Source organism: Piliocolobus tephrosceles, unplaced genomic scaffold, assembly GCF_002776525.5.
Source record: "Piliocolobus tephrosceles isolate RC106 unplaced genomic scaffold, ASM277652v3 unscaffolded_110, whole genome shotgun sequence".
In the NCBI taxonomy this organism is placed as follows: domain Eukaryota; kingdom Metazoa; phylum Chordata; class Mammalia; order Primates; family Cercopithecidae; genus Piliocolobus; species Piliocolobus tephrosceles.
Genome location: NW_022292088.1, coordinates 853,617 through 872,458, shown reverse-complemented (window position 1 = coordinate 872,458; position 18,842 = coordinate 853,617). Strand labels below are relative to the sequence as shown.

Below are 18,842 nucleotides of genomic sequence, written 5' to 3'. Positions count from 1 at the left end.
GGCAGAGCCACCTATGGGAATCTGAGTCGGGGGATAACCAGGAGGTGACCCTGTCCGCCTTAATAGAGAAGCCAGCTGGGCGCGGTGGCTCACGCCTGTAATCCCAGCACTTTGGGACGCCAAGGCAGGTGGATCACCTGAGGTCAGTTGGAGACCAGCCTGGCCAACATGGTGAAACCCAGTCTCTACTAAAAATACAAAACATTAACCAGGCGTGGTAGTGCACACCTGTAATCCAGCTACTCGGGAGGCTGAGGCACAAGAATCGCTTAAACCTGGGAGGTGGAGGTTTCAGTGAGCCAAGATTGTGCCGCTGCACTCCAATCTAGGCGACAGAGTGAGACTCCGCCTCAAAAACAAAAAACAAAAAAAACCACACACCAGACCTGACTGAATCAGCAACCGAAAAGATTGAGAGGGATCTTGTAGCAAAAAGCAAAAGTGGAGTCAGATTTTGGTTTCACGGGGTGGTTCTCATACTTTTGCGTATATCAGCATCACCTGAAGGCTTTCTTATGCCCCCCCCAGGCTGGGCCCTACCCCAAGTTACTGGTTTGGTCGCCCCGGGGAGGGACCAGAGAATGTGTGTTAACAAGAAGTCCCAGGGGCAGGGGACCCTGAAGTTTGCTGGTCTGGGGACCACATTTTATAAACAGCTGACTTTGACACAGAGCAGACATACAGGAAAGAATCTGATGAGTTCACTGACCCCACTAGCTGCCCATCTCCATAATCCTTAGAGTAGCCTCCCACAGACTAGCAGGAAGTTCCCTTCATCGGGAGCATGTTCAATTTCCATTCAGATTCCCAAGAATTTGTTTTTAACTCAGTGGGCCTTAAGCCAGGCCTGGGTTATGGCCCAGCCCTTCAGTCTCAGCATCCTTAGGGGTTTCAGGTTTTCCTCTCCTGCCCATCGCGTGTCACACACCTCAGCTGCGTCATCTTGAACAAGTCAAGAAGTAGCCATGAGCCTGACGCTGACCCTAAGCTTCCTGGGGGCAGTGCTGTGGTTTAATCACAACCAATGCTGGTCTCTGGGCATAGAAAGCTCTTTTTTTTTTTGAGACAAGGTGTCACTCTAGCCCAGGCTGGACTGCAGTGGCGTGATCATGGCTCACTGTAGCCTTGACCTCCTGGGCTCAGGTGATCCTCTGACCTCAGCCTCCCAAGTAGCTGGGACCACAGACATGGACCAACACTCCTGACCAATTTTCTTTTGTATTTTTTATAAAGATGGGGTTTCCCAATGTTGCCTGGGCTGGTTCAAACTCCTGAGCACAAGTGATCCTCTCACCTTGACCTCCCAAAGTGCTGGGATTACAGGTGTGAGCCACCGTGCCCGGCCGAGAAAGCATTCCTTAAAGCTTTTTTGGTTCCCGGGCATTCAGAACAAATTGGATTTAAAGGATAAAGATAAAGGCCTTTGAAAATGAAGAGATCAGGGGAAAAGGTTCAGATGCAGAAACTTTAAGTAGCTGAGCTGAGGAGAAGGGGAAAGGCATGGTATTTGGGAGAAGTATGATTACAAGGTGGTGACTGAGAAAAACTCCCATTTTTCACTTTCTACGTTGATGGGGTTTCCTGGCTCTACCGTGGTCACACAAGTGGATCCCGTTAGGTCCTCCTGAGGATTATATTACCAGCCCAGCTCCTGGCGGTAATGCACATGATCAGAGTAGTGCTTTTTTTTTCCTCAACGAGATAGGGGTCTCTCTCTTGCTCAGGCTGGAGTGCAGTGGCACAAACATAGTTCACTGTAACCTCTAACTCCTGGACTCGAGCAATCCTCTTGGCCTCCCAAAGCGCTGGGATTACAGGTGTGAACCTGTCAAAATCAATGGCTCAGTTATAGAGCTCGATACTGCTGTAATCAAGAAGCAATGCTTTTGCTGTGAGAAACTCCAAGCCAAACCAAACACCCCGGCCTGAACAAGCATAACAACACTGCCCCACCATGTGGTTCACTAGGGAATATTTTGTGTGTGGAAACCACATTATCCTAACCCTTTCTCCCACAAATAGAGTTACACAGGAGCAGTACCACTGACACTAAATAGATACTGCTGCCAGAGACTAGCTCTCTAGAGTGGAATATACAGGCATTTCTAAGAGGCAAGGTAGCTCACTTTGTGATGGACACAGCAAAGCCATAATTACAGCGCTCCACCTAAAGCCCACCTGAGACTCTGCAGCCTTCCAAAGGGTTTAAAAGACAGGTGAAAATGACTAGACATCAAGCCCTTGTTAAAGAAAACCAGTTTATTTTAAAAAGTTCTAAATGCCCTGTGCTTGGTCCCTGGTCAGAGAAAGAGGTCTCAAGAGTTACTACCTGCACAGGGGCTGAAGGTACGGGGTAGGGGGAAGTCAGGTTTCGGTTGGTTGAGTCCTACCTTATCTGTTGTTAGGCTTTTTTTTTTTTGACAGTCTTGCTCTGTCACCCAGACTGGAGTGCAGTGAGGCCATCTCGGCTCACTGCAACCTCCGCCTCCAGGTTCAAGCAAGTCTCGTGCCTCAGCCCCCCGGGTAGCTGGGACTACAGGCACACACCACCACGCCCAGCCAATTTTTGCATTTTTAGTAGAGATGAAGTTTCGCCATGCTGGCCAGGCTGGTCTCGAATTCCTGACCTCAAGCGATTCGAACTACCTCAGGCCTCTCAAATTGCTGGGATTACAGGCTGGTCTCGAATTCCTGATCTCAAGCGATCCGACTACCTCAGGCCTTTCAAAGTGCTGGGATTACAGGCATGAGCCACCACACCTGGCCTGTGTTAGGCATTTTTAAGGAGATGGCAGTCCAGCTCCTGGTGATAAGAAAATGTAGACTCCCAAGATTCGTATTTTTTTCTTCGTAAGTGAAGCAGAAGTCATTTGCCTCTGTCATGAGTTTCAAGACCACAAAGTTTTAAGAGCTGCTGGGATAGCAAATGAGGCTTGAATTCTGTTGACAAGCCCACACACACCTCATTTCATTTAGTATCCAAGAGGTAACCACCACCTCTTCTACTTCAGGACTGTCATCTCGGCTTTTCTGCCATAATCCCGAATCAGGCCAACTCTCCTCCTCCTAGGATTCGTGTGGTGGGATGCCAGGCAGCGACACCCTCCTTTCACAGAGCAGGAAGTCTGGCTGTAGACCCGGCTACTCCCCACCAGTGAGGGTCCGCAGTGGGCACTTCGGCCTCCTCGTGAGGTGGGGGTCCAGGGTTCTGGTGAGATGCCCCAGGCAGGGCCACTTCTCAGCCCTAGCTCTGGGCCAGCACAGTGCCCCGGTTTGGCTGCACCAACTCACAAGTTCTTAGCTGGGGTTCCGGCAGGTGGGGCTCAGCTAGAAACAGGTTAGACAGTGTTGCTAATTCTTCAGCAAAGTCCTGGAATACGTAGAAAGATGAGGAAAAAGGCAGCATGTAATTCTCAATGGCTCATCCTTCATTTTTTCTCAACTGCCCTCCACACTGAAATGGACATGAAACCTTGTCTGTTAGTACTCTGGGAGGCTGACGTTATGGCAGGGAGTGAACCCTGATGGGGGAGGCATAGGCTTTACCAGTGTTTGAGTACTACTGAGTGCATCTACTTCCATCTTGAAATTATTAGTCCCATTAAAAGATGAATTATTTTGCCCCAAATTAAATTTTACTAGCTGAGATTAACATCCAGGTTATTCTGATTTAAAAAACCCACATACTGGGCTGAGCTGCTTTCCAAATGACTGCCTTCCTTCCGTCTTCCCACGAACACAGTCCCTCATATAACAGCTACTCAAATCGGGACAATTTCAGGGTGGCCCTGAAGATTCTTGACAAAAAACTAAGTAGTTTGGCCCCATCACTTGCTTCCTTTCAGGACAGATGGGATATGTAAATGCCTGTTCTCTCTACACATAGGACAGGAGACTCCTTACCCCTGGCCACTGGGCCTGGTGGAGGCTGCCTAGGCAGGCCTCTATCTCCATCCTTCCCATCAGACCCTTCTCCACCAGCTCCCGGAGCAAGAACAGCAGCAAGTCCCACTGCAAAACACACCAGAAGGTCAGGGTTGCTAGGGGGATGGCAGAGTGACCCTGATGACACACACTGAGATCTCAAAGGACAGAGCTGCTGGGAAGAGACTTGAGATGGATAAATGGAGTCCGTTTCTGTGTGGAACAGAAGAGGGAAATAAAGCAGAGCAGCTCATAGTTTGAGGCAAGGGTGGTGCATGTTCAGAGTGTGACTACAGAGGGCTGAGATGCTTCCTCCTTCTGTCTGACTCACCTCCCTGGGCCTTGTGTCTGCCAGAAGCCCCACATTTCTTGGGCTCAGCAGCAGCTGCAGCGGAACTGGCCCCTGAAAGTCTTCCTTCCACAAGGAAAGCAGCATGTGCAGAAGCCTTCGAGCCTGCCCTCTCTCCAGCCTGTACTGTGCCGGGGGACCTAGGATGGGAATTTGATCTGCAACTGTGGAGAGAGAGGAAAGCCAAGCTTTAAGAGATGGGGGCAGGACGGGCGCGGTGGCTCACACCTGTAATCCCAACACTTTGGGAGGCTGAGGCGGGCGGATCACGAGGTCAGGGGTTCGAGACCAGCCTGGCCAACATAGTGAAACCCCATCTCTACTAAAAATACAAAAATTAGCCGGGCATAGTGGTGGGCACCAGTAGTCCCAGTTACTTGGGAGGCCGAGGCGGAATTGCTGGAACCCGGGAGGCAGAGGTTGCAGTGAGCCGAGATTGTGCCACTGCACTCCAGCCTGGGCAACAGAGCAAGATTCCGTCTCTCAAAAAAAAAAAAAAGAGATGGGGACAGAAGCGGGCTCTGTTTCTAATCTTGCTTGTACCCAACCCTGAGATCTGGGGGATCGGGCAAGAGAGGGATTTGATGGAAAGGAGCCATACCGAGGAGGGAAGCTAAGTCCACAGAGCACTTTGCCAGATGCTGCTCAGCAGGTGGGCACAGGAACTGCAGTGGGCGGGGGAAAGAGAGAGCATAGGTATCACCACGCTTACTGCTGCGGGAACCAGCCCTAAGCCAGTGTGGCTCTGGTTATCAGGTCTCACACAAGGACAAAGAAGAAAGCAGCCCTTGAGTGGCAGACGCCACATCTCACCTGGCGGCACCGCAGTGTCTGGCCCAGCTGGCCTAGGAGCTGTTCCAGATGCTCTGGGGAAACTCCTTCGTCAGGGTCCCGTGGCCCCACGGCCAAGGAGAGCACGTCCTGTGGAGAGCAGGGGGAGACATGACCCTGCGCTGCGGACCAGGATGCCACGGAGAATTTGGCTTGGGACAGGGATCGGCCAGTGGGGAGAGGCAGAATAGGGCCCCGGGGTATGGTGAGTGAAGCCAAGTTTCCCCTAGGCCTGGGACTCGGGCAGGACAGCACAGCCAGGGGAAGCACCACGTGGACAACAAAAGAGGGAACAGATGGAGGAGGTCAGCTGACAGCAGGGTGCCACAGCATGGGAAACGTCACTCAACTTGGGACCAAACTGTAGCTAACCAACTCCCATAGGGCATCTTATTCTTGAAGCATGTAAGGAAACTGGCCTATCAGATACCGTCTTAGTATCTTCTGTCTCTGAAGCCTCTCTGTTCGTCTTCTCTGGAGAGCTGAGTTTTCAATGCAGAAATCCTCTGCATATTGACAACCAGTATCAAATGGCCACTAAGCCTCTTCCTCTCCCTCCTACATACTCTCCATTTTCAGTCATTGCACCTTAGTCCCTATTCCAATCTCTATTCCTAGATCATACCCTAGACCAGAACCAGACGGTAAATATTTTAGGCTTTGCAGGCCATAAAGTCTCTGTCCCAGGTATGCAACTCTGCTGTTCAGTAGTTGCACAAAAGCAGCCACAGACAGCTCGCACACCAATGAATACGGCTGCATTCCACTAAAACTTTTCACCCACAAAACAAGGGGCAGGCTCGCTTCAGTCCATGGGCTGTTTGTTGACTCCTGCTCTAGACAGTCCTTGAATGTTAAAATCAAGTTAGGAGAACCAATGGTTTATTCTTACTGCCTATAACTAAACGAGCATCACCTCTCGCATAGAACATTTCTAAAATTGTCTCCAAATACTAGGGTGACTGCTTCTTAGAGACTCATTTGCTATCACACCATTCACCACCCCACTCTCATTGCCATCTGCATAATAAGCATTTAGTCAAAAATGTCTTATCTGCCCTTTTCCCCTTTTGGATGATTAAAAAGTCAGAGTGACAATTAGGAAAACCATTCAGTTCAGCTCTGCCCCACCTAACCCCATTCAGTAATGAGCGAAACGGACTAGCTGGACAGCACAGACAGCTTCTACGTAAAAGTCCTGGAGCTGATGTGAGAACAGCAGGGAGAGGGAGCAGGGAAGCCAAAGGGAGTAGGGGAGCCGTGTACTTTGATCTCGGAGATGAGGTGGGAGGGGAGGGGAGCATGGTGCTCACAGGCGCGGGAGCAGCCCCTCCGCTCCCCCCGGGCAGCAGGTTCAGGACCCTGGGCTCGAAGTGTGCGACTCACTGCTGCTTTCACCTCCCTCCTGATCAGTGCTGCGGGCCAGAGGGAGAATGGGAAAGGAATCACACATGCTGACCCACGCCTTTCGCTGTTTCCTACTGGCTCTCAGCCCCATCTCCCCCAGAATGCCTCCGACTCTGCCAGTCCACTTTTTAAACACTTGATTCAGCCATTCCCCTCTCCTGGACCTTACCTGTGATATTGGCTGACAGCCAAGCACAGGCTTTCTCTGTTGCAAGCCCCACAGCAATGTTCTCTGCACTGCTCAGAACCTGCGAACCAGAACTAGAGTCAGGGGCTAGGGGAAGGCTGGGTGCAACAAGGGATGCCAGAGTCGGGCACCGACCCTGCCCCCACCACCAGCCTCACACAGCTGTGTGTGTACACAACTACTCCGTGCACCTCTCCCCCAACCGCCTGGCCTGCTAGCTGCAGGCCTCCCTCCCACGTACAGCTGCCGGGGTCTCCTCTGGAAGCAGCGCCCGCACAGCCCCAGGGCTTTTCCTTTGACAGAACCTAAAAGGAGACAGACAGGGTCAGTGGTCTCTGGGTATTTCAGCCTGGCTGTAGAAGTAAATGCCCAGCATGCACCAAGCATCTGGTCTGGGAGGCTGTACCTTGGAAGGAGGCACCGTTTGCCCTTCCGCCCCACCCCAGGTGCCAGAAAGAAGAGAAGCCCTACTGCCAGCCCCACAGCATCATACACATTCCCAAACTCAGGTTTGGATTTTGTGCCGCAGAAGGCCTACAGCCAGTGCAGGGCTTATACAGGATGGGGGCGGCGAGAAGAAAAAAGGAGGCGTGGAGAGAAGAAAGGGAAAAAAGAGTAAGTGTGAAAGCGGAAAGAAAGGACGGAGAAAGCCAAGAGGAGAGTGGATCAAATGGACCAGCGCTGCTTACTCCCGCCCCAGGGCCAATGCCTGGGCCCCGTGGGGGCACAGCTGGGAACACAAGATCTCCAACAGTTGGGCTGGGTCTCCCCCTTCCTCTCCCTGGGTCACCAGCTGCTCTTGGAGAAGTGACTCTGCCTGGCGCACCAGATCTGCCACCAGTGTAGCCCTGCAGCAGGGACAGCAAGGTGGGGGTGGTTGGAGGGTTAATGGGAAAGGGGCTGCAAATTTATGGGAATTTCCTTCAAAATGTGTCCGCCACTTCAGCCCCACACCCGCCCTCTGGCTGACCACCTCAGCTTAGCAACTGAGGAAGAAGGAGGGGAAAAAATGGTAGGGCGATGAGACCAGGATCTTTAACCCACTCTTACTTGATATGTTTGACACAGTTTGATCCAATTCTCTCTGCCACAAACTCTACAGTCCGGCGCAGGGAGGGTGGCTGGTTGTGGAAAAAGGCGTGGGCAAGCCGCGCCTGGGGGGAGAAGGGAGAGGCAGCAAGGCTTCCTCCGACCTCCCCCCACCTCCCCACTTTCCCCCGTGGCTGTCTCCGCCCTGCCCTTACCTGCAGCCCCTGGCTGGTCCCGGAAGGCTGGGCTCCCAGCCCGGTGGTCGTGGTGGGGGTGATTTTCCTCATGAAGCCCCCACTCCGTCCAGTGCTGCCTGACACCCACAGCGCCAGCAGTTTCCGGAGCTCCCCTGCGTCAGTAAGTCCGAGCTCTCAGTTCCAGCACCCTCTCCCCAAGTATCGGAATTGATTTGTGGAGTCAAGAGGCTCAGACACCCAGGAAGGACTATGAATGGAGCATTATTCGAGGGAGCTGGGCCGGGGGGGGCCTTCTGGGTGCTCATGGAGGGGGCAGACCAGGGGCCGTGCAGGGAGACGGGTGCTTACCGATGTAGGGGCAGCAGGTGTAAAGCAGCTGCTGGTCCACCACAGGCGCCGCGTCCTGGGGAGAACAGGCTGGGGTCGGCAGGCTGCCCCTCCCCCAGCGCGCCCAGGAAACAGGCAGTTGGCAGGGTGTTTACAAGGGTTACATCTGCCCCTGGCCGGGCCTCCCCACGCAGCCCACTTTCTTTATTCCTGAGTTTTCCATGGCTCTGGCCGGACCCCAGCACTCACCAAGCCATGCTCTGGGGCTACTGTGTCCACCTCAAAGGCATCTGAGGGACCCTCTTCCAGAAAGAACAAGTCCTCAGGGACTGTGGGAATCTGGCAAGACAGGAAGACAGTCACAACTCAGGTCAACTTCAGAGACCCCCACCCACCCCACCGCACCTCCTGCATGGTCCCAGGGTGTAGGCGCCAGCCTCAAAGCAGCCGCCTCTGAGACGATGGGAATCACCAGGCCTTTCCTGAACCTTTGTTTTCCAGCCCTTGCCTCATTTGTACTCAGACATTTGCCCACTCCCCAACCTGGACCCTCACTCTGCCCACCTGGAAAAGCCAGCCCAGGACAGCAAGGAGCAGCAGCTTGTTCAGGAAACACATCTTCGCCTCACTGTCCTGCGACAACACCAAGCTCCTGAAACATCAGTGGGCAGCACACAGGACTGAGCAGAAAGCGGACGGGAACGGAGGAGGCAAACGCTGTCACTGGAGGCTGGCTCGCAAAAGCAGAACTGAAAGGGACTGGGGCCACGTCGGCAAGCAGGATCCCCCCAGAGCCCCCTCCTGCATGGGGACTGTCTCTCGGTGGGGCCACCTCGGGAACAGCATGAGGCCAATGAAAGTGCAGATGATTTCCCACCATCCACCTCAGGGGAGCCAATCCTGCCTCGCCCAGGGCTCGGTTATGGCCGGGGCACCACACACACGAGTCTGCTCGACCCTCTTTATTACTAGCAGGCTTGACCCATGTCCCCTGACTCCCGAATCCTTTCGTCAAGCCTTAGCCTTGTTCCGCTCACCGGTGCAGGCGCAGCAGGAGAATGAAGATGTCCCGGTAATAGTCCAGCAAGGGAACAACATGGTCAGCAAAGGAGAGAAACTCCACCAGCCAGGGCACGGTGAGCACCGCCCGGCGGGCCTGCAGCCCTCGCTGCAGCAGAGTCCGCACATCCAGGACCGGAGGGACCTGGAAGGGCCAGAGCTCAGTCAGGGGGTGGGTCCCTAGGAAGGGCTGGGAGGTGCCCTCTAACCTGCCTGGTTTCCAGAATAACCAAGGAAACCAGTCAGCTTCAGTGCCTGGCTGGTCCTCCCTGCTCCCTCCTCACCAGAATCCCCCGCCCATTCACCTGGCTCCTGAGGGCCAGAATGGAGTCCTGAAGCTCACCGGTCGGGGGAGGTTCAGGCCCCCGGTATGGCAGGAAAGCCACAAAGCCCAGGAATTTAGCCAAAAGTCTCAGGCTAAGAAGCACCACAGCAAATTGCCTCCGCTCACCCTGCATGGAATCAAGGGAAATAAAAGGTCCAAGCATGAGGCTTCCAGAACAATTCTCGGTCTGTTACAAAGTTCTTCTTGAACATACTCCCTTCCCTCCCGGGTCGGACCCCATGATTTCCCTTGTTCTGTCTTCAGACCTGCCAGTCTACATCTGACTCCCCGTCTTCATCACTGGGCTCATGCTGGGGCAAGGCCAGGCCATTGAGCTCCCGGATCTTCAGGCTCAGACTGTCCATGAGATGCTGGTTAAACTGGAAGCTGAGAAGAAGGGGTGGGTGGGGCATAAGCACTGGAAAAGGCCCAGGAAGAGCCAGAATCTAGAAGGGGCGCTCCAGAGGGAAGGGAGCAGCCAGACGGGCCCAGGAGCCACGAAATCACCCACATGGGTGACAGAATGAGAAGTGCAATGAAGCCAGCAAGTACGAGCTGGAAGGAGCCTATCTCCAGGCAAAGGAGACTGGAGAACTATTTACCCTTTTGGGAAGCCAAACCTTTCCTGGCCATTGCCCCATTCCTTGCAAGACACAGCGGAGCCTACCTGCTGGCACTAAGGATGAAGTCCCTAAAGAAGCCTTGACAGCCTGGGAAGGTCGGGGGTGGGCAGGGCCCCCCACTGCTCTGAGGAGCCATAAGCCGTTCCTGTAGGCGCCACAACCGCCCCAGCTTGTCAGCTCCCAGCATACTCAACACATCTGGGGCCTCGCCCAAGACGGTGCCCCCAGCACCACCAGGGCTCTGACACATCTGGGGTAGAAGAGGAAGGAGAGAAATTAAAAAATCAGTAAGTGGGAGGGAGGGACTGAACAAAAAATAAGAAGTAATGAACATTTAAGGAATGCCAACTGTGTCAAGCGCTTTAGATTTTCTGAGGTGTGAATTACAGTATTGTTTCACAGGTGAAGAAACTGAAACTCCAAGGTTAAGCATGTGCCTAGGGTCACTAGAGCTAGGATCTGAAACAAAGCTTGATTACTTACTAAGCCTGGGCTCTACCACAGCACAAATCAAAGGGAAGGCAGCAGCAGGCTGGGGGAGGTGCAGGGCCCAGCACATGTCAAAGAGAGTGCCCTGGCTTTTCTTTGGCCACTCGAGTTTCAGCCACTCCGCAAGGAGTAGAACTCTTGTTCAAATTCCAGCCCAGGACCCGCCAGGCTGTCCGCCCTATCCTAAAGTGCAGCCGTTACGTGGCTGCCTATGATACCTGCTGTTGAATGTGGATTAATCTCTTGCTAGGGCTGTTACCTGGAGTAGTTGTTTTTGGAAAAGCCGAACAAAGTGGCTGTGGCTGCAGGCTGCAGAGAGCTGGCCCATCATGGCCCTGAGGAATAGAAGGCGGGAATGAAGGATGTGGAGAGGAGGGAGAGGGAGAAAGATCTGAGAGAAGCAGCGAACCCCTGGACTTCCCAGCCCTTTACCAGGGACTTGAGCAGACCTCAGCCAGAACCTGACTGCACAGGGACACTGAAGGCAAGGGACACTCCCTCAGCACCAAGGTCCTCTGAGGCTAGAGGTGCACTTAACCAAACGAGAAATCATGCCACCCTCCTGTCTTCAGCCACGCTGACAGGCGGCGAGCTTCATGAGCAATGTGACTGGACTGAGGTTCGCGTTCTGAGCCCAGGCATCTACCTACACAGTGACCAGACTTGCCCAAACTAGAGGATGGAGAAGATGGAGGCTGGATGTATCTAACCAGTGACTTGGGCCAAAAAACCCTCAAGCAGCCTGGGGTAAGAGGTTTGGACTTTCTAAGCAACTGCCACTATAGAACAAGGATAAGACACCTGTGAGTGGAAGGAGCTGGAGAGACACCCCTTTCGAGTAGAGGCAGAGTTATCAATAACTAAAGAGATTTTGGAGGATAGAAGAAAACAGCTAATGGCTGGAAGGAGCAGGGGAAAAGCCTTCCCTCCTCCATCCCTCCTGCCACCGACCAGTACTGAGCTACTCATTGCCAGGCGCAAGACAAGGTCTGAGCACCCACCTGATTCTGCTGCCCAAGCCCTTCTCAAAATCCCAGCCAGGCTCCTCATGGTGATCTTCCCACTCTCGCAGCACCTCATAAAACACATCCCTGACGCATAAGAACGCCTGATCAGCCGAGGCACTCACTCCCACCAGTGCCTTCCCATCCCTGGAAGAACCGAGGACAGGACTATCCACAGCCCACCCACCACCTTTTTTTTTTTGGAGATGGGAGTCTTGCTCTTGTCACCCAGGCTGGAGCGCAATGACGTGATCTCGGCTCACTGCAACCTCCGCCCCCTGGTTCAAGTGATTCTCCTGCCTCAGCCTCCGGAGTAGCTGGGATTACAAGTGCCCGCCACCACGCCTGGCTAACTTTTGTATTTTGAGTAGAGACGGAGTTTCACCACGTTGGCCAGGCTGGTCAAGAACTCCCGACCTCAGGTGATCCACCTGTCTCGGCCTCCCAAAGTGCTGGGATCACAGGCAGGAGCCACCGTGCCCGCCCGGCCGCAGCCCTTTTTAAATGTCCCCAGAGCTCTCTACGTGATGACAGCAGTGCTGCAGACGGCAGCACACTGCAGGCCTCGTGGGCTACTGTGGGCAGTGACGGTTTATCCTGGCACATTCTTGCCGGAGAACCCCGAGACTAAAGCCACACACCTGTGAGACGGCTGGCTCAGCTCCGGGGTTCACAGGCACACACGAGAATGAAGCCAGGTGGTCCCTATGAGGGCCAGCAGGAAGGAGCTGGGAGAACTAACCCACCACCTGTTAGTGCCAAACTCCTCATTGCTATGAAACCAAAACAGCTGCCTCTTCCAGAAAAATGTCATCTCATTCCCTCCCCCAAAAGTCCCTTTTCTTATCACCTCTGTTTTTTAAAAGTATGAAAGGCTCGGTCACTGGAGAAGTTGGCACGATTGTCAGTCTCTGGCTGAAAGGAGACAGCTTGAGCAGAAGGAGGCATTGCCAGAGAGACCTAAAATACAGCAGGAACATTAGGAACCGCAGGGTCATGCTGAGAACACTTCTCCCTCTTATTCTTGCCCAGAGTTAGCTCACATTACACCTAAGTGTCGTCAGCAGGGTTGCCTGAATTTATGAAAGCTAGGCAGGGTTAGGTCCAGGCTAGTGGGCATCTAAGTTGGGGTCACTACCTTGGCAACACTGCCCTCATAGGCAGCTCGAAGGCGGCCTTGCAGAGCTGGTGAGAAGCACAGCAGCCGCTCATTCTCAGCCAGCAGCTTCAAGGTCCCTTTGTCCAGGTTGGAAAGAACCCTGCAGGGATAAGAGCACCTATGACTGAGACCGGAACACAGACTGCCAGTAGGAAGCAAGCACCTGCACACCACACAGAGGATCTCTAAGGCATGGTGCAGGTAGGCAAGCCCAGATACGTCCTGCAAGGTCATGGGTCAAGGATCAAAGACAATGAAAGTAAAGGGAAGGATATGAGACTTGACAGAGCAGGGACCAAGACAACAGGACACGTACATTACCCAGAAACCCAAAGCTCAGCTGCCAAGGCCACAGGGGTCCATTTTTTTTTTTGAGATGGGGGTCTCTGTCACCCAGGCTGGGCTGCAGTGGCGTGATCTCACTACAGCCTGGACCTTCTAGGCTCAGGTGATCCTCCCACCACAGCCTCCTAAGTAGCTGGGATTATAGGTGCACTCCACCACATCCAGCTTTTTTTTTTGTAGAGATAGGATTTTTGTAATGTTGCCCAGGCTAGTCTCAAACTCCTGGGCTTAAGTGACTGTCCTGCCTCAGCCTCTCAAAGTGGTGAGAATGCAGGCATGAGCCACCGCACCTGGCCCCATCTCATTCTTTTAGGTACTACATTCATAAAGCCTTAACACAAAATGAAAGATTACAGGTAGGAGAAGGTCCAGGGCCACTGCCCCCGTGTTAAGCACCAGCATAGGTCCCAAGCAGCCAGAGAGCTAAGCAGATGATAAGAATGAGGCCCAAATGCCTCAGCCAGGGAAACTCACTGAAAGTGACACTCCAAAACCTGCACTGCAAAGAAGACACAATCGTGGATGCTTTGGAACAGTGGGCTTTCCAGGGAATCTAGAAGGACAGTACCAAACTGTCAGTTAAGAACGGTCTTGTTTCTAGACCCCACGTCTCAAAAGGAGGCTTGCTCACTGACCTAGGACACCTGGACTTAGTTCAGGGTCACTGTTCTTGGCAGTCACCATCCTCCGGGCAGTGAGCAGCTGAAAGACGAAGAAAAGCTCCAAGAAGAGGTTTGGTACGAGGTTCTCTAGATAGATACAAAAAGAAATCCCATGGTATAGGGCACCATTCGGAGCCAAGGTTCAGTTCCAGGTGCCTTATCAATTCTCTTACCCAGCAGTTCTACAAGTATCTCCACTCCAGCTCCCTCTGCTCTCACTCACCAGCAATGCACGAGGAGTAAACAAGGGCTACCAGCTCCAGGCGCTGGCGGGAAGACACTCTGGCAGGGTCTGCAGGTTCATCTGTGAGGCTTCCTGCCCGGCTGGGGAGGGGCGACCCCAGTTCTGGGGTGGGACAGGTGGGGGTAGGTGACTGCTGCAGCTGCTTAGAGCTATGGGAATAAAGAAATTTCATGAGCAGTCAGCTTAGCTCCCCTGCCACGGCCACGCTCAGGTCCCTCCAGAGAAGATGCCAGTAGCCCAGGAGACAAACCCAGAGTCCCCAAGAGGGAAATCAATTTCAGGGAAAACCCCTGAAGATGCCCCATAGCGAGGAAGCCGACATCCCCAGGAGCGGCCAGGCCATACCGCTCCTTCCTGAGCATCTCCCGCTCCTCTTGCAGACTTCTGCACCCTGGGGGAAGGCCAAGGCCCCAAGGGCTAGTGTCCAGGGCTGAGGGTTGGGAATTGGGGACACAGTTGATGGGGGGTGAGGTGAAGCAGGTCTTGGGCTTGGAGAGTGACCGCTCTTCGCTCACCGGAGTTGGGTTGATCCTGCGAGAAGGCTTCGTCCTGCTGAGAGTAGCCACAGGTTTTTCTCAAATTCCTGTCTTCAAACATCTCCCCTCCACAACCGCAACAGCTAGACCTCTTGCAAAAAACCCCCCACAAAAACCCTCACCATCACCCCCAGCCTTCTCCCCATCCTCGCGCTCCACTGCGGAGCGCCGAGCCCGAATGACTGACTCCCCCAGAGCCTTCGTGGTACCCATCTCCTGCATGAGCCGAGTCTCACCCTGTAGGGCCGGGGGGAACCGAGCCTACGGGAGGGAACTCCTCCAGGTTGCTGAGGTTTGGTGGATCAGAGAGCGTGAGGCTGGGGCGGCTGGGGCTGCCAGAGCCCCTAAGCCTCCGGCCCCCGGCTCCGGGCAGGTTCTCCCCGCTGACCCCCTCCTCCAGGCCGCGGCCTCCACGCTCGCGGGCCGGCCCCGGGCCCCGCCTCCTGCCCCCGCGGCGGGCCAGAGGGGCCTCGGCGGCGGTGCTCGGGGCCTCGGTCGGAGGGAAAAGCTGGCTGCGCGCCCCGCGGCTGCCCCGCGACGGGCCTCCCGGCCTCCCTGGCAAGGCTGCCGAGGCGCCCGGGGCCTTGGCGGGGGTCGGGGGCCCCTGCGGGAGGACGCGGCTGCTCTGCTCCCTCAGGAAGTTCAACAGGAACGGTACGAATTCTTTCCGCAGGGGCCGGAGTGAGCTCAGCGCGGCCGCCTCCCCGGGGTTATCCTAGGGCAGAAGCACAGGTCGAGGGGCGAGAAGGTCGGTCGCCGGCCCGGGGGCTGCGAGCAGCCGGGGCCGCGGGGCGAGCCTCGGGTGGGCGGCCCGGGCAGCGGCGCCCAGTTGGGGCGCACTCGGCCCGGCTTGGCAGCCCGGCGCCCTCGGGGAAGGGGACTGAGGGCTGGGCTCCACTGCGGGAACCGGCTTCGGGTCAGACCTGGGGGCGTGTCAGCGCTGTTACCTCCGAACCCCGGGTGCTGCGCGCGATCCACCGCACGACGGCTGCGACCGACACCTCTTCTCGCAGCAGCGACTCCAAAACGGCCGCCATCCCGGTCCGGGCTCTCTGGGGCGACTGCGCAGGCGCCGGCGCGCCACGGGCGGCCAGGGAGGGGCGGGGCCGGCGGCGGGGAGCGACCGTTGGGTCGCGGGGCGGGGAGGGACCGGGCTGGAGGGGCGGGGAGGGACCGGGCTGGCGGGGGGGGGCGGGGCCGGGCCGCGGGGCGGGGCTGGCTCTTGCCCAGGCCCACGGTCAAGGCCTCGCTGGGTCCTCAGCCGCGGCCGACAGGCCGGTTGCTGGGAGGCGAAGTGCGGATCGCAGCGCCTGGGGAGGCCCACCTTGGCTGCCCGCCCTAGAGCGACCTGAAGGGAAGGATTCGAGCTGGGAGTGGGGCTGCCGCGGGTCGGACGCCCCTCTGGGGAGACCGAGGACCCGGGAGAGAGGTAGAGGGGAACAGAGACAGCCACCAGCTTCTATCTTCTGCTCTAAGCACATTCCTTCAAGAGTTTAAGTTTCCTAGATACAACTGGCACCACCCCAGAGAAATTATAAAGTTAATCCAATCTTTCATTTTGACTTTTTCTCAAAGGCCTATTTTTCAATCCCTTGGCCGAGCAGTACCTATCGGCTTTTCAGCGCTCACCATCAACTGATTGATCATTTAGGACAGAATTATTTCTAGGCGGTTCTTAATAATCTCCAAGCCACAACCCTTAAAGTGCCTCGGGCCACCCTGCACACAGAATCTCTTGTATGTAGCTTTATTTACTTAAATGGGTTTACACGAGGTTAATATTTCAATTACTTTGCAGTTTAGATGTCAGTAAGCATATCATGGTTAGCTTCTGGGAGCTTGAGGATTTTTTTTTTTTTTTGAGACAGGGTCTTGCTCTGTTGCCCAGGCTGGAGTGCAGTGGCGTGAGCAGGGCTCACTGCAGCCTTGGCCTCCTGGGCTCAAGCAATCCTCCCAACTCAGCCTCCCTAGGGCTACAGCCCAGCTAATGTTTTGGCGCGTAGGGGGTGGCAGATCCAAAGTGCTGGGATTACAGGGGTGGTAAACACTCAGCCTGAGTAATTTGTTTTAATCTCCTTTACTTAATTTTATTTTGAGATGGAGTCTCTCTCTGTCGCCCCCAGGCTGGAGTGCAATGGGAGGCCAAGGTGGGCGGATCAGGAGGTCAAGAGATAAGAGACCATCCTGGCCAACATGGTGAAACCGTCTCTACTAAAAATACAAAATTTAACTGGGCGTGGTAGCTCGTGCCTGTAGTCCCAGCTACAGGAGGCTGAGGCAGGAGAATTGCTTGAACCTGGGAGGCGGAGGTTGCAGTGAGCCAAGATCATGCCACTGCACTCCAGTCTGGGTGACAGAGTGAGACTCCATCTCAAAAACAAAACAAAACAACCTGAGAGAGCATTTTGGAGGTTGCTGTTTAGTGAGAAATCAAGCAAGGGAATCCAGGCGGAGAGAAACAGACAGCACTAACATTCCAGGCCAAACCAGCCCAGGAGGGGTGAGGCAGTGCCCTTGTGAATGCCTCCTGAGAGTTCCTCTGGTTCAAAGGTTAAAGGTGGAAAGACGAGGTGGGGGCGCAGGAATCTCTCTAGTGGTAGAAGGGATACTTCCTATGGAGAAGGAAAAAGTACCTCCAGCCAGACAGAATAATGGACTAAAAAGGAGTTTTTAATATTTTAATTTTATTGGAGGAAAACATCTCCTGACATCCTTGCACCCTGGTTTTCACCTGCAGGGACACTGAACACCTAGTTTCTATTCAGTCCTGGGCTGCTTTTTGTAGGGAACTTCTAGATGTGGCACTGCATTTACAGTGACACTGTCTGCTCCCAGTTGATCTTGTAACATCTGGTGTATTCAATAACTTTATTAAATTAGAAAAATAATATTTTCCACTTTTGAAATCCAGACCATCACACAAATAGAACTAGATTTTGCATGCGGAATGAATATTTTATTACTAGGTTATAAAAATAAAATACAAAATAATTTTAAAACAGAACTTAAAACACTGTACAAAGCTTTAATATGATACAAATGGGAAACTTAAATAAATAATTACACTTTTCTGTACAGGTGGCCTATACAAAAGCACTCCAGGTTTCTGCCAATACTCTGTCCTTGGTTGCCTGAGCAAAATTGTATAAAGGGAGCTGCTTGGAGGGAAAGGAACACAATGAAACACCTCTGGAGGTATTTCAAAGAGTAGTTTCTCATCTCTCTGATTTCAGGAAGAGGAGAAGAGAGGGAGAGAAAAGTGGAATTATTAAAGTCATCTAACTCATTGGTCTTGTTCAACAAGAAAGAATTCTGGTTTGTGGCTGAAACTGATTTAATAGCTGCCAATAGCTCATTGCTTCTAAGATGTATATCTAATTCAAAACTAGATGCTCCCTCCTCCCTCTTTTTTTCCTAAAAGCTGGGAACTTGTAAGTAAATGGCCTAGTGAAATAGACACTGGCTATTTTAGAAAAAGGGTCAGAAGGTGGACCAGGAACTATGTATCAGGGAGCAGTAAGCGAGGCACAAGCCCAGGTCATCTAGGCTGTGTTTATTCAGTCCACCCAATCAATTTCAAAGCTCCAAGTGGGCCAGTGTTACCTTTATCTTCCCACCTTTGTATTTCCGAAAGCTTTTTCACCTCAGTGGACTACTTTGTCTGATGAATAGTTCAAAGAGAAGATTGTTTTGGAAAAAGTCCCAAGGGCTTTCCCCTTCCTGGGTAGCTCCCTATGATAAGTCAAATTCAAGTTCTGGTAGCCTTGTCTACCCCTTGTAGGCGAGTGAAGAATGCCCAGAGTCCAGATGTGGTGAAATGCTGCTCATGGACTCCTCAGGATTTAAACTGCATATTATTAGAGAAAAAGAGCATTCTATGGCAAGGATAGTCTATATAAAAACTTGGTTTACTCAATGTTTTTAATTAGGCGAGTGAACACTTATGTACATAAATAATATTAAACTAATAAAAAGAGAGGTAAAATTCCTATCCATTGTAATTGTAAAATTATGTCATCAGCAAATTCTATAGTCACATGGGCTCAAAGATCTGCCTCATCCAATCTTCTTCCCTAGGTCAAGGAACCCAGAGCCAGGGTACCTGGGAGGCACGGTCCGCATCGCCAGTGTACACACATTCTGTG

General features: G+C 53.5%; 1 protein-coding gene across 2 annotated transcripts; it reads right to left on the bottom strand.

Moving 5' to 3' along the window:
• Window positions 1–2,648: 2,648 nt before the first annotated feature.
• On the bottom strand, window positions 2,649–15,769 carry LOC113219524 (codanin-1-like). 2 transcript variants are annotated; one of them, XM_026447932.1, is made up of 28 exons: window positions 15,645–15,769; window positions 14,934–15,412; window positions 14,507–14,710; window positions 14,141–14,310; window positions 13,891–14,004; window positions 13,730–13,808; window positions 12,890–13,010; window positions 12,602–12,711; window positions 11,749–11,838; window positions 11,007–11,082; window positions 10,303–10,508; window positions 9,902–10,022; window positions 9,616–9,762; window positions 9,289–9,455; window positions 8,816–8,903; window positions 8,501–8,590; window positions 8,273–8,327; window positions 7,943–8,076; window positions 7,749–7,852; window positions 7,388–7,546; window positions 6,940–7,003; window positions 6,681–6,759; window positions 6,371–6,519; window positions 5,087–5,194; window positions 4,875–4,938; window positions 4,256–4,437; window positions 3,904–4,011; window positions 2,649–3,370 (listed from the first exon to the last, which is right to left on the bottom strand). In XM_026447932.1, the coding sequence occupies exons 1-28, from the start codon at window positions 15,732–15,734 to the stop codon at window positions 3,245–3,247; spliced, it is 3,684 nt and encodes a 1,227-aa protein (XP_026303717.1). In that variant the 5' UTR covers window positions 15,735–15,769; the 3' UTR covers window positions 2,649–3,244. The 2 variants fall into 2 exon arrangements, 1 of the variants encoding a protein (XP_026303717.1); XR_003306844.1 differs by lacking the exons at window positions 2,649–3,370; window positions 3,904–4,011; window positions 4,256–4,437 and having other exon boundaries at window positions 4,910–4,938; window positions 6,418–6,519; window positions 14,507–14,713; window positions 15,621–15,746.
• Window positions 15,770–18,842: the final 3,073 nt, after the last annotated feature.